This window comes from Micropterus salmoides, unplaced genomic scaffold, assembly GCF_014851395.1.
Source record: "Micropterus salmoides isolate LMB-PRFRI ecotype aquatic unplaced genomic scaffold, ASM1485139v1 Ms_hic_scaffold_20, whole genome shotgun sequence".
NCBI classification, from domain to species: Eukaryota; Metazoa; Chordata; class Actinopteri; order Centrarchiformes; family Centrarchidae; genus Micropterus; species Micropterus salmoides.
Window position 1 is genome coordinate 26,200,304 of NW_024041151.1, and position 25,675 is coordinate 26,225,978.

The following is a 25,675-nucleotide window of genomic DNA, read 5'->3' on the forward strand; positions in this document are numbered from 1 at the left end:
ATGTCCACACTGCCTTTTTGGACCGTGAGTTGTAACCTCACAGTCATGAGTTAACTGGGTGTTGGAGAGCTGCACCTTTTAACTCACCTGCAGCTCTCTCTGTAGCTCAGACAATCCCTGCTACCTGCGTGTGCTAATCCATCCTTTCAACCATATTCTACGTCTTTATAATTGCCATCTTTATAATAATAAACAACAGCTGTTTCGTGTGCAGGATCGCTCATTTCCTGTTTCATATTTTTTCTTGATAAAAGTGGTTTGGAAACCAGCGTCGGGTATAGTGTGTGCTGGGGGGCGGCGGCAAGCAAAAGTACTTACATTACATTTAGCTGACGCTTTTATCCAAAGCGACTTACAATTGCTATACATGTCAGAGGTTGCACGCCTCTGGAGCAACTAGGGGTTAACTGTCTTGCTCAGGGACACAATGGTGGATGGGTCACAGTGGGGGATTGAATCCGGGTCTGTCACACCAAAGGCATAGTCTTATCCATTGCGCCATCGCCAGCCCCTACTTCTTAAACGACGCATCAATGAATCGTTGAAATAATCTATAGAAGCTTCGAATACTAAAATCATCGTTAGCTGCAGCCCTAATTACACACTGAAGTTTAACTGTATGCTTTTTCCCTTCTTACTTCTGCTTACATTTATTTATATGCAAAATGATTTAAATGATGTAATGAAAATCAATAACAAAAATAACAACATTTAAATAAATATGTTGGAAGGATGAAGGACATACAATATCTCACAAAAGTGAGCACACCCCTTTCACATTTTCACTTAGGGGTGTACTCACTTTTGTTTCCAGCGGTTTAGACATTAATGGCTGTGTGATGTGTTATTTTGAGGGGACAGCAGATTTACACTGTTATACAAGCTGTACACTCACTACTTTACATTGTAGCAAAGTGTCATTTCTTCTGTGTTGTCACATGAAAAGATATCATCAAATATTTACAACAATGTGAGGGATGTACTCACTTTTGTGAGATACTGTATGTAGCGCATGTATTTCGTAGTGCTGTGGGCTTTTCAGTGTCATGTTGTTTATAGTAAACATATTGCCATAACATTTAATGTGCATATGAACAAATTTAAAGGAAGAGCCATGAATATTTTAGAGGACCATCATGAGTATCAGCACAGACGTTTAATGTAATAAGCAGTGGAGCTGGAAATGGGATGTTGGTAGAGTACTACTAGAAGACTACAGAGGATCTTAAATCATTTTTGGAGTTTGTGGAGTTTGTTTATAATCGTATTAATGTCACAAGGGAAATTATAAGAAGCAGTCCTTCTGTGTGTTTGTCCTACACAAAACTGAATTAACGGCTCATGACAATATGTTTATTATTTATCTAAAGGCAACATCTCAACAGAGAAAATTAAAGAGAGGAAGAAACAATTTTTCACCGGGCAAAGGACAAAGAAGAAAAGGGCTTCAATCAACCTGTGCTCAAGTATAGGGACACCCAGTGAACCATGCAAACACCAGACATCTGACACACACGTTCCTTATGGCTTCATCCAGCATGACCTTTTTATGACTCACTCATTCATACAGGCACACACACACACAGAGAAAAAAACCACACACAGCAGCCGTTGTGTAGAAAGTTGTTACCAGTGCTACTCAGCTTAATCAAACCCTGCTGTGTCTCTGTGACTAAAATAACTCAATAAAACACGTACTGTACATTAGCAGGCTGTCACAACTGCTCACACCACTACAAGCATCCGGACTGGCTGAAACACACATACACACACACAAATACACATATTTTTACAGCTGGCCCAGCCAACATCCCTCAAGTCACGCCTTCACACTCTATCTGACACCAGCAGTGGGGAAATAAAGGCTCCTCGTAATTTTTATCACTGTATTACACAATGGGTAATTTCAGCCAAGCAGTCCGACTGTTTTCTATAATTACTATAATGATGTAGTATAACAACAACACTGTAATGTAATGTTTTTTTGCTGCTATGCTAACTCACACACACAGGGTAGAAGGCTTGTCTTTGTTCCTCTCTCCCTCTTTTTTATCTTCACACATTAAATGACCATACCAATGATTTCGGTAACGGTGCACATGTACAGTACACTTTACTTCTTCTCCAGTGCACCATGCTTCATTCGTCAAACATTTTCAGCTTTCAGCCTTCATACCATCCTGATGAAGGCCAGATGGTAATTACAGCACCATGTAAGCATAACTGTAATTAGTTTGATACTAATAACTGGGAACATTAAGATGCTGGTGCTCTTTTTTATTAATTACCTCTTTAATTTGTACCAAATTACATGGCATTTTCAGGAAACGTAAGACTTTTCAGGGCAGATAAAATAAAGTGTTTGCCAAAGTTATTTATTTGTCACAAGGCAATGAAGTGCAGACAGATAAATCTGCAATTAAACTGCATTATAGTTTTATAATGCAAAGTTTCAAGAGTCAAATTTAAAGAATTGATTGTTTCTTTTTCTTTTTTTTTACAAAAATGAACGGAAAGCAAAGGCTGCCTGAAAGGTAAAATGCATTGTAAAAGTCTATCACATGTATTAGAAAATGGTAAGCAGTAATGTAAAGTAAACATGATTTATATTTAAGGAGACAAAACACTATTATGCTAAACTCCCACTCACACTTCTCATGTAGGAGGAAGATGGAACTAGTGAATTGCGACCTGATTAACACCATTTGAGATTGCATTCGATCAAGAGGCTGAGTGCTTAAGCATCCCTATTGAGTTACAGCAGAAGCTATCAATCAGAACCTGAAGACTGTGAAAAAAACCTTCATTAAAATCAAGATGTGAAGAATGGCTGTCAAGAAATCTGCTGTGCACTTGTTTGTTACGTTGATATAGGCACGCTGCCTGCCAGCACTGTGAATGTGCAGCTACTTATGAATCATTTATGTACGCCTGCATAAATATGCAATGCAATATATGTTCTCATCCATAACAAATACAGGACCACAGCTGAAAGAAAAAAAAGTTTCTCCTGGTGTCAACTCTGCTGATAATCAATGTTGTCATACAAACAAGCGCCACAGCCAAGTTGTTGCTCTCACCAGTGTCTGTCTTGAAGCAGGTGGTGTGGAATTTGCCCATGTAAAACTCCACCCCGATGATGGCAAACATGACAATGGCGAAGAAAAGCAGCAGGCCGATCTGAAGCAGAGGAACCATGGCTTTCATTATGGACTTCAATACCACCTGGAGACCTGAGATGCAGAAAAACATGGAGGAGAATGAAGGGAAAAGAGTGTTAGCAAGACTCGGCCTAGTTCTTGAAATTACCGGCTTCCAAGGAGGTTTATTGACACGTGGGTCCTATTTTTTGTTGTTTTGGCCCTCATTTCAATCAGCTAGTAGTGCATGTCCCTCATTTTATTGAAGAATGTACCAATGTACGAAGGTAAAATGACAACTTTGCAAGACAAAGACTAGTTTAACTACATAAAATCTTCATCTAATTAACTAACGGGCCACAATGCAACTGTGATTAACAAAAACAAATTAAAAAGTAAGAATGAAATGATAAATAACCAGAATCAGAATGCTCTATTATCACTGAACACAGTTCAACGAGATGTACAATCAAATAAAATGTACAATCAAATAAAAAAAAGTTTTTAATAAAGTAAGGGGACAGAAACCTACACTACAAAAATGGTATCAGCAGCGATAAAAGATCACAGTCAATGTATCAATAATACTGCACTCAACTGTGATTATTATTTACCTTGTCATTATAATAAATCATTACTGTATATGTAGGGCAGAGAATTAATTAAATAATAAATCAAAATATCAAAGCTAAGAACAAGAAGAGAAAGATGAGAAATTATGTGGATGTACTCCTGCCTTTTAGTCTCAATGCTCGATTCACGGCTGAGCAACAAATTGGACAAGAACTTTGCTGGAGTTTAGACAAGAGAGTGACTTACTGGGGATTCCTGACACGAGTTTCAGGGGCCTCAGCACTCTCACCGCTCGCAGTGTTCGCAGGTCAAAGTCCGAACCCACCGTGGCCAGGATTCTGTAGATATATACACACACACAAACATCCAGTAAGCATGGTTAAAGTCTCTCCAATGTGACACAATAGTTCACTGTAGCACTGATACACACAATATGGTTGCAACTGCCAATAGTCACAGTCTCCCAGAAAGCATATTCAAATTGCTTGTTCTTCTATCCAAAACCCAATTTATATAAAACAGAGAAAAGCATTTGAGCACCAGTATGAACAATCTTTCTGCCTTCCCCCCACACACAGCCTATAGGTTGATCCCATAGGTGTCTGATTACATCATGTGCTGTTTATATCTGCTTTTACCAACAAGTGGGGGATCGACATGGCGTGCGCATGTGTGCGTATGTGTGTGCATGCGTGTGTGTACTGGCCATTGAGCCACAGCTGGCAGCCCTCATTACAGGCTGTACACAGAGAGAGAGAGAGACTTAAGTGCTTCACTGAAACACAGAAGAAGAAAAAATGCTCTAGGCTAAGGAGAGAGAGAGAGAAGGAGAGAGGAAGAGGTCAACAAGAAAGAGAGGAGGTGGAATATAACAATAGGAATTGCTGTGCAAAGAAATATAAGGAATAAGTGAACTCCAGCCAGGAATGATATTAATTAAATCTGGAATATAAAGGAGAAACATTCCCACACAGGGGGAGACTTTGCTTCACACGGTAAGTGCCGTTTTACAGAGGGATATCACCTGGACACTTGTAGCTTTCAAGGAAGCTGAATTATTTTTACCAACATTTTTCTAAACACAAGACTGAAATAGCTTTTCATTTTGTTTCAGTCCAATCTGCACTGCTGTGTGCTACAGACACACTCTGCAGGGCAAGGCCATTACACACAAACAGAGTCACTCAATATCAGATTTTTGTAAGGTCAGTTTCTAGTCTATGTAGCTATCTTACTTGCAAATCTGACCAACGTGGTGGAGACAGAATGATGGATTGAGAGAAGTCTGTCAACAGATGATAAAAGGGAAACAAGCTGCAGTTTTCCCTTGACTATTTAATTCACTGTAAAAAATAATGGAGGATTCATGATGTGTTTTTTTTAAAACACAGATGAATATAAATGATCTTATTTATAACATCCCAAATGGGTATGGTTTTTAAAGCTCTCAGTTAAGTACTGTCTGGAGGGCAAAAGCAGGCGAAACATCCTCAAGGGTACAATAGCTTTTATATAGAAGGTAGCACACACTCAGGACTGATACAAATTCAGTACACACACACACACACACACACACACACACAGAAAGACAACATTGAAAACAAGAATGGTCCCTGGTTACCAGTTGGCATGGTAACTGATAAAGCACATCTGTGCTTTATGGGAATTAGCTTTACGGGTGAAATCATTCTGCTGGGATGAAAGTGCCTGTTTTGTAATATAGAATACATTGTTTCATAAATATTTCATGTAAAGGTTTTGGAGTTGATCAAATTCTCCGACAATGATGGATTTCCAATCTCTCCTTTTTTATAATTTTGTCAGTACTTTTCCACATGCAGATTTGTGATTTATTTATCACACTGGGCCTGTATTTATCAAGCTTCTCAGAATCACTCATGAGAACACTGCTAAGAATTGACTCAAGAGTAAAAGAATTCTTGGCTCTGCGCTTAAAAGCTAGTTATCAAGCATCTCAGTCCTAATTTAAGTTAAGTGGAGGATTAAATCTTAAGTGTCAGTCTTAGAACTGATTCACGACACTGTGCTGTGCCGCAAACAAGAGTTTCTATGACGATGTAGGCAAGGACCAATCACTGAATAGAATTCCTTATTTAAGAATATTCTCAGATAAATTCACATTGAATAGTAAAACTCCTTAGAGGAGTTTACATTAAACAGACATTTGAGAAGAGAATACATTAGGATATACACATTGTATTGAATTGTATTTGTGTTTGCTAGATTACGCAGGGTGTTGTTGGTCGATAAAATGTGTCACAATGTGTGGAGCTGTAAATGCCATAATTGTTTCCATGACAATTTGACTTATTGATGGCTGTGATGGCCCTAAAATATCAGCATTGCTGCATTTGTCCTGTGGCAAAGAAACGAAGCGTCATCACAACCTTCAATTCAGCTGAAAGCGCATTGCTGCGTAAAGTCTGTGGTGAGATGACGTCCCTCACCAACTCGCTGACAAAGATGAAGCCTGCTCTGTCCAAACAATATTGTATAAACTGCGTGTCATAAAATAATTCAGAAATGTTCTTCCTGTCCTGAAGTATTTGCGCATGTCTCTGTCTCCACAGCGCCATCACAAGCCCCTAATGGCAACTCCTAACCACTTGAGAGACCTCTCGAGCTGTCTTAAATAACTGGGAGAGTGAGATGGATTCTTTGCTTTAAGATGTTTGATAACTTTCTTTTATTCATAAGTTTGAAAGTAGGAGTAAATTTCATGAATTCTCAGCACTTAAGACTAAAATGGCACTTTCAGAAGCTTGATAAATACCGGCCCTGGTTTACAAGTTTCAGCTCCACATAGGAAACCTCGAGATCAGAGCTTAGGGATGACTTAAAGGTGACATATCGATGAAGACTGCAAATCAGTGTATAGAAGCCCTCTTAATACCCTCATGTCAGCATGCACAAGTATACGTGCATTCACACTTACAGAAACTTTACTGTAAAGAATTAAATAAACCAGAACAGACTCAGTCTTTCGTTGTCTCTCTCCATGGTGCTGAACATCTAAACCCACTCTATCTGTGTCTCCCCACTGTACTGTTCTCAGTTCAGGGCTGTCCACAGACTGAATCCATAAACCTGTTCCAAATCAAAGGCTCCCCCAGAATCAGCTGAGAAATAAAGCCTTCTTTTGCCTAAATTTTGAGGGCACATCTTGTGTCTTTTGCATCCCTCATGATCCCACAATCCACTGTGCCCCATCAGTTGTTAAATAGAGCATTCAGGTGACCCTTATTACCATTGATTTTGCCAGGATGCCAGGGATGTTGTTGGACTGTATGGGCGTTTCAATTAGAAGCAAATAAAATCAATGATGACCACTGAAACAACACCTCAAAAAACAACAAAACAAGCTCTGCATTGCACTCTGTGTGTCCAGCAGATAGATTGAGAGAGAGATAGAAGAGTTCAGTCAGGATCAGTTGTTTAACATTACAGTGTAGTGTAGGTAACACACAGATGCATATTGCGCTGCCACTTAGTAATTAGTGAAAAACTCACCCACTGCTGTGTTCCACAAAATGAGCTGAACTAAACAGTTTGCAGCTCATTACTGGTTGAAATTCATGCTCACTTATAAGTTTCCTTTCTTTCTATAACTTGGAAAAAGCTCTGCGGAAGTTTCGTGGTAACAAATCCTTTAGATGTACATGTTGTGTACGTTCTTGATGTTCACCTGTAACTGCACTTTACCTCACAGAAGAGGAGAGGTCACCCCCTGTAAACACTAATTAGACCAAACAGACTCAAACGGGCTTAAAAAACTCATGCCTGAACCAGGAAATAAAGATAATAAAATTTAGGGAAAGAAGCATCATCGAAGAAATTTATGGCAATTGGTGAATTTTCATGAGAGAGGATGCCAAGATGAGAATTAACACCTATTAAGCTACAAATCCACCATTTTAATTATTATCACCCTCCCAAACACCCAGAACACCAATGCAACCACCCGACAACCTAATAACTAACAGCAACTGAGAAACATCTAACGATTTATAGCTGCTTTACAAAATCTAAATATTTCAGAATTCCTACTGAGTACTGATTGAAATTGGTCTTTGTTTATCTGTATCCAATTAAAATAAATTAAAGTATAATCATTTTGTTGGTTAAAAAAATTTCAGTTGACATAGTTGGATTTCAAATGATTCCCCAGTTTCCACATTGTACTATAAAACTTTGAAATTTGTCAAACCAGTGTTTAAAAAATATCGGTGTTCTGGGTGTTATGTAAAAATATTTTATTCACAGTACATAAGGGCACTGTGACCAGAGGAAACAGAATGAAAAGACGATATAAAAACATGAATCATCCCCCTGTGCTGTTTTTATATGCCGCACAATCAATAACTCACTTTCTTCTGCTAAGTGTCTATATGTGTGCACATTTGCCTGTGAAGGGATGATTTGATGACCGTGTAGACAGACAGTCGGGCAGGGAGCAGGCCGAAGAAGAAGCTATGAGTTTTAATATCCCTTTATCATCACCACAATATATCCATGTGGGCGCCAGACACTGGCACAGGAAATATGGAGGGTGATGCTATCGTCTGTCACACACATACACACACACACACACACACACACACACACACACACACACAGAGCCACATACCACTTTCCTCCGTACTGTCGCACACATGTACAACAGACCACTCAAATAAAAACAAAAACACAGACAAATACATTAACAAAGACACACACATGATTTCCAAAAAGGTGTACAAATTCACACATATACAATAAAGTACCCATTTCCTGTGTGGTTCTTATTTATCTTAATATTTATCCAGATCCTATGATTCAGCCTTTACCGCTGGAATATCAATAGAACCTGTACTAATTTTACCTTGAAGAAACAATGGAGAGATAAGTGATCCATGCTCAAAATATGTAGGAACAAACACACCTTTCGCTTCATTTGGTTTCATTTCTGTTCTTCACGCAAAAAAAATGTGACTTGTGTGATTGATACTCATGTTCACTCATGGACAGAAGTGAATTACACTTTTGTCCTCGCGGTTCAATGGATGAGCTTTCTTACACATGAATGGTGGTGTAAAATGGACACAATGGGTGACATGCTCACCAAGGAGAATATGAGAAATAATGTTTGAACAAAGCTCTACTCATTAAATATGAGACCTTACATTCCTATGTCAGAAATTCAAGCTCCGAGAATCAATATTTTTTACCAACTGAGCTGTTTTGTCTCTTTTAGCTCATTGTTTTGGTTTCACTGTTAATTTCATTTTGGTTCATTCTCATTGTTTCACTTTAACCTTGTCTCCAACAGCAGACAAGATCTGATACACTCACTGTACTCAATTTGCCCAGCACCAAACAGCCGGACTGACAAAGCTGCTGGTGAAGAAAGCGGAACATTAGGCAGCCAAAAAGCCATATATTTTTTTCTCAGGAGGTGATGAAGACCAAATCAGAGCTAAAAGGAGAGATAATATTTGACTTACAATCAACAGGTGGACGGAAACATGACTAATACTAATGTTGCAACATGATGTATAAATGTTGACAGACAGGTTGAGACTGAGAATAACTTTCAAAGGCAAAGATGGGGCTGTTTGTTTGGGAGCTTAATTTGGAGCTTTAAAAAAAATGTATTCAGCTTTGAAAGAATAGTTTGACATTTAGGGCACTTGTTTGCTTTCTTGCCATGAGTTAGATGAGAAGATCAATATCACTCTCGTGTCTGTACGTTAGTGTAAAGCTACAGCTAGCAGCCAGCTAGGTTAGTTTAGCATAAAGAGAGCCTGTCCTCCACAAAAAAACAACCATTTAGTCATGTCGTTTTAGCCACACAAAATTAAGACTATTAATAAATTAAGTTTACGTTCATCGTGGCAGCGACATCTAGTGGCCGTACAACGCAAAAACATGACAAAGACGATCACGTATTATAAATAGCCATAAAGTTGTACTCCAGCAGTGGTGGGTTTTGGTGGAAGGATAGTAAGTTAGCTGCTGGGTAGCTAGCTGGGTTCCCATGTGAAACAAAATTGAAATTTTTTATACAGTAGCATAAGCTTCTTAGCTTAGAGTTAGCTAGCTAGCTAACTATGTTAGTAAAGGTGTTGACAGCCCCCTGTAGCCCCTAATCCTTACCAAAACGTTGGTCCGGTCGGGAAACGAGTTTGACATTCCAGTATTGGGCGGCATGCACACTTGCCACCGGTAGGGGCACTATTACATAATACGCTCACAGCAGTCGTATTTGGAGGTTAGTTAAAATGACCTATGTTGTCGTTTAGGTTGGAGAACTTGTTGCATAAAGACTAACCTGGCGCTGTCCAAAGATAAAACGAAATCTGCCTACCAGCACCTCCAAAGCTCACTAATTAACAAGTTATGTCTCATCAGTACAATAATGAAGTGTAAAATAACTTTTTTATATGTGAGGTTTAGAGGTGTTGGTGGACACTTTTTTTTTTTTACTCAAGAACCAAAGTAATATCCCAAAATGTTGTCCAACACTGTTCTTTTAAAGAAGTGATGTAAGAAACAGCCCATATGAGGTGGGCAGAAAGAAAAAGATAGGAAAATGTAGAAACACAGCCTTCTTGTGAGGCTGAGTGATATAGTTTAATTACTGCGATCCTGCCCAGCTGGGGGCCGGGGGCCGTGATTGAGTTTTTCACACATCCCTGTAAGAGGACACCCAGAGGACAGACACGAGAACACGGTGCTGAAAACCTGACTGAATAACCACCTGCCGGTCTGTCTGAACATTACCAGCTGGTCACAGACTGTCTGTCTGCTTCAGCGACTGTCTCCCTGCTGGCTTGTCTGCCTCACATTTGAACACAACCACCTAGTGAATCATTTAATTACCTGCTTGTCGAGCCAGTGCTGTTGTATTAAGTATGTCTAACTGCCCGTCTGTTACCTCAGCTCAGTAAGAAAAATGAGGGGTAAGAATAATCCCTGAACCAGTCACAGTCTACGCCAGGGGTCCAAAATTCAATTTCGTTTGAAGTTTCCCTGCTTTGTTCTGGAGGAACTTAATAATCTTCCCCTTACTACTACTAATGCATGTGTGTTTGTAGGTGTCATATCAATATATAGCTTTTAAAGCTTTCATTTATTAGCATTTCTCCAGGCAACACACACGCCATTCCCATTGCTGGGGTGGGAACTGTGCTGGCAAATGTTGTCAATATAAGCACGTAACAGTTGGGGAAGAGCCACTAGCGGAGGACTTTTAACTGAGAAAAAAAGAAACTATTTTAGATATCAGGACATCATGTCAGGACCCACATATAAAGTTTAAGAAACACTGGTCTAAGCAGAAAGATACAGCAAGCAGCACGTTACAGCAACAAACTCTTGCCTTTACTAGGTTTCCAGACCAGCAGGCAGCAAAACAAAACAATTTGTTCTTTTTGTCCGTACAAATATCTGTGCCTATTGGATTACCATGGACGTGATGTCAAATTATTGATCTGCTGTATACCTCAGACTCAAATGCGTCAATTTTATTTTTGCACTTTTAGCAGTAAGGCCCAAGGAAGGCACAGTTGATTGGCTGGTACATCTATTCTTGACATCTGCTGACCAGATTGCCATGGATTTTGGTGTGGACATTCATGTTCCCCAGATGATGATTCCCCACAATATTTGTAAGTCAGATCTTGTTGTCACGTACCACAACAATATCAACATTTCCTTTTAACCAATTTTGTCCATGACATGGCATTCTAAAACTACTGGGGAGATTTCAATAAAATGCTTTGTGCAATTATGTGTGATCTGGCAATAGATATCATTAGATGATTTTGCATCCTATAAAACAAGTCAAAATGATCTCATCTACATACGAGTTAAAGGTGGCGAAAGCGATTCTGAAGAAATCCAAAACCATGACAAATACCACGATTTAGAACAAACAACGACAAATTATGTTGTTTCAGGGCTCTCAAGCCTCACGCATTCACCGTGAGACACGCGCATTTCAGCTAGTTCACACGCTACACCTTGTATTTCTCACATAAACTCCATCCTGCTGCAAGCACGTTCCTTACTAGGCAACATCGATGCACATAGGGAGTGGAAGTTGGAAGCGCAAACAGATGGATGCGGTAACTGTATTTTTTTTTTTTTTGCATTTTGCATTTTGCATTTTGATTTTACGATTCCTGGACGAAATCACTTGCCTGTGATCCATAGACTGTGATCAAAGATCGCGAGAGCAGCATTTCCCTTCGAGATGTAGTGAAGTAGAAGTAGAAAGTGGCATGAAAAGAAAATACTCAAGTTCAATACAAATACCTCTAATGTGTACTTAAATACAGTACTAATTTGTTACTGTCCCCCACTGGGCTTAGCTTTGGCTACCTGAAACCAAGGAAAGGAGATATTTTTCTATATTTGTGCTCTGGACGGAAAGCTATCATCCATCATGATGTTGAAAATGGCTGACCTTAAGCCACAGTGCTTTAAGTGGGAGCCCCCTACTCCTGTCATCAAGGCATTAAAATGTGCAACAAACAATTACAACACAGAACACTATTCATAAGCTGAAATGTGTAGCCTACTCACACATAGCTTGGCATACATGCGTATGTAAGTTCTACCATCCTACTGTAGCCCTATGAGTACAGCACTGATACATTTGTATTTTTGAAATGTAAGTATTTAAATAGTCTTTTATCATATTTAGGTATTGTTATAATTTCTATTTGTTTGGGTCAATTATGAACTATAGGTTAAATTTAACTGCTAGTAAAAACTTGGGAGAATTGGCTGGGGCAGAAGGCCGCTGCTGCAAATATTTGAGTGGCTCCTCCTCTAACACGTGTTATCTCACTCCAAACTTTTGATAAAACTTGAGAGCCCTGTGTTTGCTAAGATGTAAGATGTGGGTTAGCAAACTTTGGCAACAGTTGCTGCTGCAAAGCTAGCATGAAGCTAACATGCAGAGAGTACAAGACAGCACAATGGCTCCAGACAGCGATACTCACAACTCTCCTGCTGCTATAGCTGACATCGCAACATGTCTTGGTCAACAAGAAAGCAAGCTGAATGTCCGTGAGCAAGTCATTAAATGTTACCTGACACACAACTCATGGCTGGAACGGCTCGTGTTGAATGGCGGTGTGCGGGTCACCCACAAAACAATTCTTTTTAGCACATTAACAGAACAGACAGCTTACCCCACCTTTAAGGGTGCATCCATGTGCAGCCAGACACACACACACACACACACACACACACAGAATATAGAAAATAGACCCCATCATTAGAAACAGACCACTTCTTGCCAATTAGACCTAATTTCTGCTATCTCATCTTAATAGGAAATGAGACAACCAATCATGAGATGGGCTTCAGTATGTCACATCCTGTTTATGAACCAAAGTGGAGTGCATGTCTGTGTGAATGTGCGTGAATGTTGGTGGACCATATTGCCATGAAGTTGTACAATGTGAGTGGACAGCTGTGACAGAGTCAGGAGAGCAAGCATTCCCACAATGCACATGAGGACAGGAGGGGGTACTCATGAACTCATAGTGGCTGCCAGAGTCACTTGCCATCAAACATGGCTGCTGTTGTAGTGCTGTGGTTCTAAATTAATACTGCATGCATGCGCATACATGCACACACACACCTTATTAGACTCATAAACAAGTTAAAGGCAAAGGACTAAAAAAACAAGCTCGCACATCCTCAGGCTAGTATATAATATGCCTCTGATTTTCCTGATGATGCTCAATCAGCTTAGCTCTGACAATCTCCTATTTTGTTTACATCTAAAATAACTAGAAAAAAGCTGAGACATTGTTTCAGTAAATGTTGTCCTATTTCAGAGAAGTAGGTGCTCTTGTTCTAAAGGTGAAATCAAACTTTCCACATGGACAAACTACAACAAAAAATTGCTGGCTGTAAGCGCAAAGTTACTTGAAAAATGTAATAAATTAACCAACCAAGCAGCTGTGGTAAAAAAAGAGCAGTTTACATTCTCCATCAGCCTTAAAAAGCAGAAGATTTTTATAATGTAATATTAGGATTTTTATCATTATATTAGAAGTAGTGGTTGTTGTAGCGTAACTAACAAGAGTGCTGCATGTACATACAGTAAACCGGCCAGTGTGGAAGAGCATATTTTCACTGTATGAGCGTTTTTGTTAGATGACAGTTCCCCCCCAAGGAGACATCCTGACAAGATTTGCTGTGATTTATGTGTGGAAAAGCAATCAACCCCAGCCTCCTCACCTGAATCATATCTGAAAAGCTTCATGGACATGACATTACAGCACACATCCATTGTGTGGGTAGACTTTCATCGTATACATCATGAGGTGCATCACTGGGGTTGTAGCCAGGGGGTTTGATGAATCTGGACATCATATAAATATATTCCCTGTCTAACTCTCTTAGTCTCTAAAGTATGTAAGTATGGTACATTTCAAAGTAAGAAAACCTTTATCTTTATGGTGTTTTTCAAATCCAGGGTGCTTACCAAAAAAGCTAATAAAGAGAAAGAGAGAGGAGAGCAGCAGACACAAACATACACACAAAAAAACATTAATAAAAAGTTAGATTAATACAAAGCCAGACAGTAAAGATATTGCTTGAAATATTTGACGAGATTTGTTTATCTCAGCCAGAGGAAGGTCTATAACTGATGAAATATAAGTTAAGATCGGCAAATATTATATGTCTACATCCTTCTCCACCTGCAAAGACAAAACTTTGGCTGGAAATGTTTAACTTCACAATGTTAGCCAATATCATATATTAGTAAAAATATCATATAGGTTTTTATCACTGCAAAATTCCATCAAAAAGAAATATTTTAGATGTCTTGTGCACCTTTTTATATACATTTCACCTTAATTCAGCCTTACATTTTCCATATCTTTGGAAACTGTGGGATCTCCACAAGAATTTAAAGTGTTGTGGGTTTTCAAGAATGTTTGGCTGCACATCATGAGTCTGTAATGGCTGACTCACTGGTGTGTCAGTGGGGTTTTAGAGGTTAATGAAACCTGAGCCCTCCTCTTGCTTAACAGTGATAAACCATACTTAATTTGTTCGTTAAGTCGTTCAGCTCTAATCATCAAAAGAGCATGGTTCTCAATATCATATCTCCCATCCCTCTGCCTTAAATGTCTTACCTGCTATGACTAACCACAAAGCACAAGTGTTACAAACATCTTAATCTTTATCATGACATATGTACTTTTCCAATGTAAGACCAACTGCGTGAATACTACCAACCAATAAAAAAGTATATATACTAATCTGTGTAATATTTTTTACAATAATTCACTTGAAAGACAATATATGCTGTAGTATTTCAATCACACATAGCCTGTATGTTTATAACCATGTGAATGCCAGGAAACCATAAAACACAGAGGCCATATGCATATATGATAGAGTAAGTTAAAAGACCTAATGCCTTTTAGTGTGATTCTAACCTTGACCCTATTAATTTAAATAATGCCTAGTAAACACTTAATCATTTGCATTTAGTAATCAAAGGCCCGATGATTACTGTGTTGCCAATGAAGTATGATTTAGCTGTGATACAGATTAAACTTTTTTAACTGTTTTTTACTTAATTACTTTTTGGACTCATCACTCGCTGGCCCCTGAGGGTACAGAGGCTGCCTTGGCACTAGTTACATCATAACGTTAATCATCATCTGTTTCAGCAAAACATCACTGACCAAAACACTCAAACTCCACGCTGCCTCCTCAGACTGTAACAGCCAAAATGTTTCCAGTACAAATGTTGGGTCTGTTTAAAACATCATTTCTCATTTTTACCAAATTAGTGTGAACAAACTGTACTTTAGTTTTATGTCTTTGTCGCAAATTTTTGTGCCACTAAAAAGAAACTCCAGGCTTGTCGACGTGCTAACAGCTGGGCTGTCGTTCATAGAATTGTAATCAGTGGGGAGATCTGTCACCACTTGGTGAATTTGGATGACTGTCAGACTCTGTCAAAAAGAGATTCCCACACTATCTTTCTTTATAAATTTACACTAAACGACAGCGTTGACAAGACGGCACTCGAACTGTAGTTTATTCCTGAAAACTATGTGCATCATCATATCAGTTAGATAAAATTAATATCTTATCCTAATGTTAGAATTGCCTAAAAAAGATCAATCAGCAGAATAGTTTGTAGGTAAAAGAGAAATAAAGCTCATGACAAAACAGAAAATAGGAATTGTAAGTATTTGGGTACTTTAGTCACACAGCTGGCAAGGTGTTCAACAATTTAGCTGCAGACAAATAAATACTGGCTGCCACTGAGCATGAATATTAAACCATATCAAAATTAAACCATACAGTATTAATGTTTTTAGCAGAACAGCTGGGTACAAATGCATTAAAAGACAAATGACAGCAGTGATTGTTTAAAGTGGAAGTTTTACAAGCAAAATATGTAAATTGTAAAGTATTTAAAATGTCTAAGATGGGAAAGAATGGTACTTTATTAAAACAATCCCTGCAGCGGTCATGTAAAAACCTTGATGTAAACAAGGCGTGACGGATATTAAAATGAAATGAGTGGTTGGATTGCTTAAACATCTTGACAAAATGTGACAAGGGTTTAACCAAATGAAATTTATCTAAATAAATCCACCAGTCAGCATAGATGCTACACTGTATAGCACTGTCTAACTGCTGTTCTGTTCAACTAGTGTTAAAATAAAGGGCCCACAGAGAAGTGAACAGATCTAAAATAAATGCAGGTGTTTGAGGAATGGCCACAACCATAGCTTGAAATGGACAACATATCCTTTCTTTTGCGACCCTGTCTTTTGGGTGTATGAGAATTTGCCTTCAGCAATCATCCCTGGCCGGTTCACATCCCACATTAGTTGACATTTCATTATCCAGCCATGACCGTGATTGTTCTGGGAACATAACCATATTGTTGTTGCTGTATACAAATAATGAGGAATAATCCACAGAACATAGCATGAACAGTCTGTCTGGTACACTGATGAAATGCATAATCCAGGCTGCAATACGCTTTCACCAATATGTATTTTGCTAATGCAAAATAGAGATAAGGTTGTTAGTTTGGGAAGTACACCTTTCAAACACAGGTCTATCAACGTGGACAAAGCAGAGAGATGATGAATGCACAGACTGCCTTCATCTCATTTTTAATAGCATTAAATGAGCAGCAAGAGGGGACACATTCATGTCCTTTCTAATAGCCCAAATTATAGAAAAGCTGTATAAGATTTAAATTCAGTTAACATTTGTGAGGGGGCTGGAAAGCATTCCCCTCATTGAGGTGAAAAAAGACACAATACGTACATTGACTGCCCCTACAAACCACTCTCTCTTTGAGATTTACTTCAGGGGTGGGCATGTTTTTCTTAGCGTGCACATGAGATGCAGCCACAGGACTACAAAAAATATCAGTTCCATTGTTAGGCTGAAGCAAGTTGTCGAGGAAAAGAGAGTTTATGTTTTTTTGTTGGCTTGTTGTTTGGTCTTCCTTTGGTTTCTTATGCATTTAATTTAACCCGTACTGGGCTATAGTCATTTGTATTTTGTATATGGAAATATTGGTAAGGATAAATTGTAAATCTATGTTTTAAAGTTATTGCTGGTATGTCGATGTGCCAAACTGTAGATTTATAGGCCAGGTGGGAAAGAGTGTGGGGTGTTGTAGAGAGGGGGTCAGGTTGGGTGTCACCGCTGCTGCTGCTGGAACCTGCTGGAATCTGCTGCACCTGTGACATTGCTTTTGCTGTCCATCAGCTACTACATGTCTGGTGAGAGTTGTGGAACGTTTTGTAACTTGTTTATGTTCACCAGTAAAAATAAGAGCTCTGGAAAAATCCCTGCTTGACTGACGTTGCTGATTTGTCCATCATGCTTTACACCTCAAAACCACTGGCTTTCAAATATTCTAATCAGCAATCAGTGCATTAATGAGGAATACATTAGACAGGAGTGACCTTATGTTTAAGTGAAGGCCAGTTTTCATCAGGGATCTCATCTCTGAACATAAACATGTTGGAGGTTCAGTTACTGATCAGCTTTGTTTACACAGTCAGCAGAGAAATTCATGTTTCCACCAGACGTTGGACGAACTGAGAAAAGAGAATTAAGTGGCGTGAAGCTAAATGAAATCTGCTGTGCTGCAGGCGCCGGGGTTTTTATGGGTGACAGAGAATCTAATCTATGCTTAATCGATTTACTCTGATGACAAATTGCATTTTTAAGCAAATGTAACGATCACATGGCAAAATACAACAGATTTAAAAGTAATAAAATCTGTCCTCAGGTAAAATAATTTTTAGTACCTTGCAAGGCTTTTACTGTATATATTACAAGAGAGTGTTGTGTAAGAGTGCTTTTGATTGATTTTTTTCTGCCTCCTTATTTTTTTTTTACAGAAGGTCTTACCTTCAATTAATAAAAAAATGCTAATGTTGATTTTAATGGTTTGCTTAGAAATTTATTCAGAAGATAAGAGAGATCAACTATGCACATGAATTCCTGCACACTCCTGCACACAACTTTCACAGCCTCCACTTTAGTGGCATTAACTAAATAACTCACTCTATTTATGTCAGTGTTAACAGCTAATCTGTTAACCACATGACTTGCTCACAGTAGCGTCACACAACAAATAGTGAGACGTCTTTTGATGCAGGAAATGAGCAGACCCAACTTAACATGCTGTTCCTGTTCTAGATGTCTCTAATCTGTTTACATGCTGATTCTGTGTCCAACCCCCATCAGGCTGTTTATTTGAACATCTATTTTCCACAGCCAGAAGAAAAAGACGTGAGAGCTGTTTTTTCCCCTTCTCATGCAGAAAATCATTAAAAACAGGGCGGCAAATGCATGGTGTTATTAAGTCCAGTTAGTTAACGATGAAAAAATGAATCTCAACATCAAAACATGCATTTGTGCAGTGTCTGTATGCCTAAGCTTTGCAGCACATGTGCAACCCTTTTATTGCTTATTTAAACCTCTCTCACTCATCAATCACTGAATTATTGACTTCATGAAAGGCCAGCTCACTGTTCTGGGTCTGCAGCATGTTAGCAATCACCCCCAGATGGGGTGGATAATGATTTTCTCTATCCCCTGTTGGTTGGGAGAGTTAAAAATAATAATTTCTTAAAATCTAATTTCTCCATGCATAGATTTTGCTTTAAAAGCATAATTTGTCAGAATCAGACATTCTTCCGTCATACCATCTGGTTTTGACCACTATTATTTACTTGTATGTCCTCCATGGAGTCATGTAATTCCAGTGGACATTCAAAAGTCAATCCTAAAATGCACCCTTTCTGTCACAAGTGCTAAGCAAGTGTTTGCTCTGTAATGACTTCTTGGTAAAATTATGTAAAATCAGAAGAAAACTTTGGTTTTTCGGAAACAGACGTGGACGACAGGGTGTGGAGTCGCCCCCTTCTGGCCATTAGAAAGGATGCAGTGTTGAAGTAGCTTCACTTTTCAGACCTGGAGGTCCCACTTGGGAAAAAGCTATAGAAAGTGGATCTTGATTTAAGAATATTTTGTCAAAGTAGCAAATACATTTTGCAGGAGATGCAACCAGTATTAGATTTTTCTGCCAGCTGCATGTCTCTGGCAATGTTGGTTGCTTGGTTAATCTGTTCCAGATTAAAACCTCTATTCTCTCTCTCTAGTGCCACCATGAGGTTGACAAACGCTATTTTGAGCGAATATCTCAACAACTGTAGGGTGGATTGTCATCTAATTTGGTATATACATTCATGTCCTCCTCAGAATGAATTGTAATCACTTTAGCGTCCACTTATCAAGCGCCATCATCAGGTCAAAATTTCAATTTGTCCAATATCGTCCAATAATATATTATGCTGATGTTAGCATCTAGCTAAGTGTTCACTGTCAACTTACATTTGTTTTTCTTCTAAGATTAAAGAAGGATGGTGGTTAATATTTAAAACGTAGGACAGGACGTGTTGACTTTGTCAATATTTAACCAAAACCACAATATTTCCCTATATTGTAGTATATCTAACTATTTTAGTAGCCTAAACCTAATAGCTTATGGGATAAAGGATGTGAACCCCAGTATCTGGTGACAAAGTGACACCAGACAAAATTTGCAAGTAAGAAAATCAGTAGAATATATTAGAAGACATGGTTGCAAATACACACCTTCACTAACCAGTGGAATCTGATATAATACCTAACCAAAGAAGTTGGTTATGTATACACAAATTTATGATCCAAGATAATTTGATTTGATAATTGAACTGTAGTATAGCCTACTGTATTGGACAATGGGTACACTATTATTCATGCTGAAACCCTTACATCTCTCTTAGAGAGAAGCATAATAAAATTATAAAGGAATGGATGCAGGCTATCGATAATCAATGTTTAAAATGAACCTGGGTGGCCAGCTCTGTTCTGAACACCATCACCCATAAATCAACTTGTCTATACAAGGCCATTACTGAGAGCTATTAACTACGCAATAATCAGCCTTCAACTCATTAGCAATGAGAAGATAAATCAACACAGTGTTGATGGCGGTATAATGGAAGCCTTATCACAGAAACCCCAGTCAGTGACCAAGGCAGTGGAAGGAGTAACAGAGCTAAAAATTACAGCTCTTTTGGGTGTAAAAATTAAATACATTTACAAAATCATCTTAAGCAGTTTTCAACCCACTGAATACTGCTTATAACAAGTAGGAATGTCAAAAAATCTCACTATAGCATTAAAGGCTTTTAAATGGATTCAGAGAGGGTTCTCAAAAGTATATAGCATAATATACAGGGCTACTGATATTTCTTAATCAGGACCAAACAATAGTGGATATATTCCAGTGGTGAAAACTGCCCAACTGCTGAAATGCCAGAAAATGTGTTGTTGCAATGTTGTTGCAATATGTTGCATGTTACACATTTGTACACTGCAACAGCACAGACAGGTGATGGAGTAGAAAATTACAGTTTCAACCATCTGAAGTCGCAGCTTTTAACAGCTTTCAGTCATTTTGCTATGAATCACTTTTCACTCCTAATGCGTAGAAATAAGTGGCTAAAGCCTGCCTAGTGCAGAGTCTAACCTATATTTAACTTTCTGCGAAAGGGGATGACAAATGAGTCTATATTGCTGAGTATGTGCTGAAAAATAAAAATGTGCCATGCCTCAGACATGAAACCTTTTGTTTTGTTTTGCTAGCTAACAAAGGAGAATAAATGATCCTTTACTTTAAAGTATTTTCTGACTTTGTGCCTACTCTGATTATTTTGAATGACTTTTTACAGTGCATATATGTTTGCGCCTTTGATATCTATAAATTAAAAGGGCAAAAAAGTTGTTTGCACTTCCATCAACATTTATAAAAGCATTATTCATACTGCAATTAAAAAGGCAGCAGTACATCCTGGTTGGATTACTGAGGTGGAAAATGAGCAGGTCCTGGGAAGTCCACATCTGTGTCACCTCTGCGCTCAACCTACAGGTCCAGACAAGTGCCGCCAAGCCAGGGGCAAGGGGACCAGCCACAGGACCCACACACTCACACCTACACACACACATTCACAGTGACTGCTGCATGCCATGTTTCCTGTACAAACTGACTGCAGTCCCTTCATGATTAATTACAGTCAATATCTCTCTATTATTTACACACAAGCAGCAGTACTATAGCAGTACACCATCCATCTTCAGATAACCGCGAGCTCGTTGTGTCATAAAAACAGTGAGGTAGGCGCCACGGAGGACAACATGCATACATGAGCATAAGCACATTAGAACATAACCCACTGTTGAACAAAAACAACTTGTCAGTGATCGCATCTTGTCTCCTTTTACCAAACCAACCCTCTTTCCCTCCCTCCCCTTCTGACACTCTTGATGTCTCGCTATTATGTTGGTGAATTGGAGCTGAAGAGAAAGCGGGACGCCTTGACACAGAGCTGCTAACACAGAGCAGCTACAGTAGCACGTCGTGTGCACGGTTGGAGAGCACATCTACAGGATAGTGAGGGATAGATGGCACTGATACTGCATTAGACACATAGTGTAATTGCCCTCGAGTGGCCTTATAAAAAATACATACACTGCACTGTGAATGTTTACACGGTGTGTTCAATAAAAACAGAATAACATATAATTGTTTGTGTGGTATTAGTTTAATCAGACTGTGTTTGTCTACTGATCAGATCACATTTTACAAGCAATTTATGCTGAAATCCAGGTAATTCCAAAGGGGTCACACACTTTTTCCTGCGACACACACACACACACACACATACACCAATACAATACAATGCAAATACAAACACAAACAAAATACAGCTCAGAGTCCATTGAAATATGACATTTCTAAAGAATATCCAATGAAAAAAAGTATTTAAACCCATTATTTACAAATGATGGATACTTTCATTAGGCTCCACTCATAAATATGTTTTAAATTTAAAGTGAATCGAATTACTTTGGTGAGTTGTTCCACTCAAAACTGTCCCTGAACTCATCCTGTGTAGACATAGACAGCACAGTAAGAATGCTGCCGCTACTCTGCTAACATGCTGCCTTTCCTACGCGGGCTGTGTTGACATCGTGTGAGTAGTAATTCAATTCCTTAGACCAAACAACAAATACTACCTGTGAAGTCAATACTGCTGCACACTAACTGGAGTCAACTGTAATCAAAGGACAAGGCCAAATATATGAGAGAGACAGGAACTCTGACAAAGTCAGAGACGTGAATGAAGGAAGAACAATATTCTAAAGCAGAGAAAGGAACAGAGATGAGACATGGGTTACAGGAATTAATCAAATCAATCAGCTGGACCTGTTTACTAGCTGGCAATGTGCCTGAGAGCCAATGTAAGTGAGTGTTTGTCTCAATCTGTTTGTCAGGCTGCCCCACTTGCTGTTTGAAAACACACAGAACCATGGAAAATGAAATGTATACAGGAAGACCGTCACCGCAAAATTAAATACAATCATTAGGATAAAGACATTTTCTGACTAACGACACAAAATGTCGACAAACTTTCACTTTACCTGGAAAATGTTAAAACCAGATGTTGTATCTCAACATGTGAATAATGAACTGCATTTAATTACTTGGAAGTGAGCTGTCAATATATTTGCAGTGATTTGTAGCCTATTGATGTCACTATATCTTTTGCACACTAGCCAGTTTTCTTTTTCTCATTACCATATGGGCATTGATGCCCAACACCAGGGGCCTATGCTACAAAACCAGTTCAGCACAACCAGGATATCTTTTCGTTATCTGGCTTCACTAACCCTAACAATCGTGATCACATGACGCTGGTTATCAACTCGGTAAGTCAACCCAGGGTTTCCCCGTCCAGCTATGGATCCCATAAAGGAGGCGGTGTTAGCAGCAGATGACCAATTTCAAACATGGACATGTCTGCTGGCAGCAGAGCATCACATTTAAAAAACTAAGAGCAAACTATATTATTAGACAAAATTGAAGAGGTTAAACACATAAACCAGGCTAAAAGCAACCCAGCTACAAGTTGCTATATGCAGGAAGACAGCTTGTAAAAAAAATCCAACTGTGTGAGTGAACACAAGTTAACAGGCTTTTAATATCACTACCCCATCATTAGGGCATGAGTAGATCTGACCATAATTACATTTGTGTTTCATTAAATGATGTATTGTTATTGTATGTATGTATGAGCCTTATTCTTTCAGCTGCAGTGGCTGTGTGTCAGCATTTCCACATAAAAAGCCGCCGGCACTGAATGGTCGTTCCAACTCACTTTCAAGACCTGCTCGTCACTTCAAAATTCTGATACATCAAAATTGTTGTTCTAAATCAAATACATAAAGCAATAAAATGACATTACCCGCACCTCCATGACCAGACATTGTAATAAAAGAAAGAAATACAACCTAAAGTTATAATAAATTCATATTAAACGTAACACGAATACCAAAACATAAGCTCATAATATTTAACCTCACATATAAAGAACATAACTTGCTCCGCAACAGGTTAGCCGTTTAGCATAAGTTACCATGGCGCTAAGAATAGAACCACCGTCGTAGGAATGAAAACCCAGTATTAAACCTGAAGTTACCGTCGTAACGTCAAATCCTGCTTCGTAGTACAGGACCCTGATACCTCTGTGGAGCTGTACAACCAATCAGGAGGCTGTGGTGTGGCATCAAAATGGCTTTTGTGGGAAAAGCACTCGGCAGTTTCATGGTCACATTGTATTGGGAGTTACAGCATACTGCAGTAAATCAGATTAAGTTTCTTTTGCTAAAGGAAGACGTGTTCCTGTAAATGTCCTCCAACAAACAAGATCCTCCACAATGCTCTTCGGGGGGGCTGACCGGGTCCCCTAAATGGTGATGATTCAAATCATCAGCTGAGGAAATGAAGAACAGTGATGGAAAACACTGTCAGGAGCCGCGCAGGCCAGACATTCCTCAGTGCATTGGACTTGATTAGTCTGTTTTTATAACACAGGTGATGATTAAAGGCACTGAAATGTGAGCCTTCAGGCGTATGCTGAAAACGTAGGAGTTTGCTAAAAACGTAGGAGTTTGTGTGACGTGCGTGTTGTCTGAACATGTCTGAAGCCATAACTGGTCGTAGCTGTTCTGAATGGTCACACACTGAGGCTGTTGTCTTAGTGTGGACAAGAAACGATGAACCATATAAATAGGTTCAGGTGTTGAGCTTGGTTGCACATATGAAAAGCGACAGGAGTAGTTGAGTAGGTGAGTAATGACAAAAGGGAGCTTGGAAGTAATGTTCAAATCCTGTCGACTTTCTCACCTCCACATACCTGGCTAACCACTCCGTGAACAGGATGTTCTTGTCAGTTGAAGCATACTGATCATTTCACAGGTAAAAGTGAGACTTAGCATGTAGGATATAAAATGTATATAAATATATAATTTAGTGTGGGGTGGCTTTACTGCAGGTGTATTGGCCATTTTTAAGACCCACTCAGGTAAAAGGAGTATCACAGCACTCAACCACCTTCTTGTGTCACCTATTCTTGTTTGGTTGTGTGTCTAATCAAGCTAGTTGTAACAAAAGTAAAAGAAACAGTCCGTCCTGTTTGTCCTTGCAAGTGTGATACGTCATAACAAAGAAGAATTCATTGTAATATGGTACACGGAAAAAAGGGTTCAGAAACTCATGTTTGTGGCTTCTTCAGCTCTGCTGTTTAAAGAAAAAATGTCAAAGCATTTGAAACCTTTGGACCAGTTTTATAAGAATGGACCATTTCTCCTACTTTTAATAAAAGTATGAGCTTTCTGGCTGCTTTCTAGTTTGCACACACTCCTGTGCATTGACAGAACTCCTATTTATTTATGATAAAGTAACACTCATATCATCTGCAAACACATCTGTCATTTAATAGATAAAGGGGATGAAGTATCTGTGTACAAGCCGTGTCTGTGATGACTAAAGTGTGCATTAGTGTTGTTTCCCCAGGCTCTGTCAGGGGCTCCAGTTGTGTGTGTGTGTGTGTGTTTGCATGCTTGCCTGGTGGTATAGTAACATGTACATATGTGCTGGTGCCAATTATGTCTGCTCGCAGCTGCCTGAAGTTCAGCACCAGCTGGCCGAGTGACAGTGTAACATGCTCCAAAGCCATTTCACAGCTTCCTGTCTTTGGAGGGAGAGCAGGTGTGTGTTTGGCCCATACCTCCAGCTAAAGAGACCTCCTGTTAGGATATGAGGTCCTATATGGCATCTTTGTAATGGGCAGAGAGAGAAAGAGAGAGAGAGAATAGGTATCAGGGATATCTAAAACACTGCAGCCTTAAATTCTGCAAGAACATCAGAGCCCATAGAAACACAACAAACATTAGGTCAATGTTAACACAAAATTAGGATCCAAAAAGTGCAATGGAATTTATTAAAAACCAGTGAGCCCAGCTCCTATCATCACAACCTT

General features: G+C 39.0%; 1 protein-coding gene across 3 annotated transcripts in view; it reads right to left on the reverse strand.

Moving 5' to 3' along the window:
- The window catches only part of cacna1bb (calcium channel, voltage-dependent, N type, alpha 1B subunit, b), a 175,232-nt gene that overhangs the window by 112,188 nt on the left and 37,369 nt on the right, over window positions 1-25,675 (reverse strand). For all 3 annotated transcript variants that reach the window (XM_038733866.1, XM_038733868.1, XM_038733867.1), the window contains exons 6-7: window positions 3,960-4,051; window positions 3,081-3,233 (exon numbers count right to left, since the gene is read on the reverse strand). In XM_038733866.1, coding sequence (XP_038589794.1) covers window positions 3,081-3,233; window positions 3,960-4,051 — 245 coding nt within the window. The remainder of the gene's footprint in view (window positions 1-3,080; window positions 3,234-3,959; window positions 4,052-25,675) is intronic.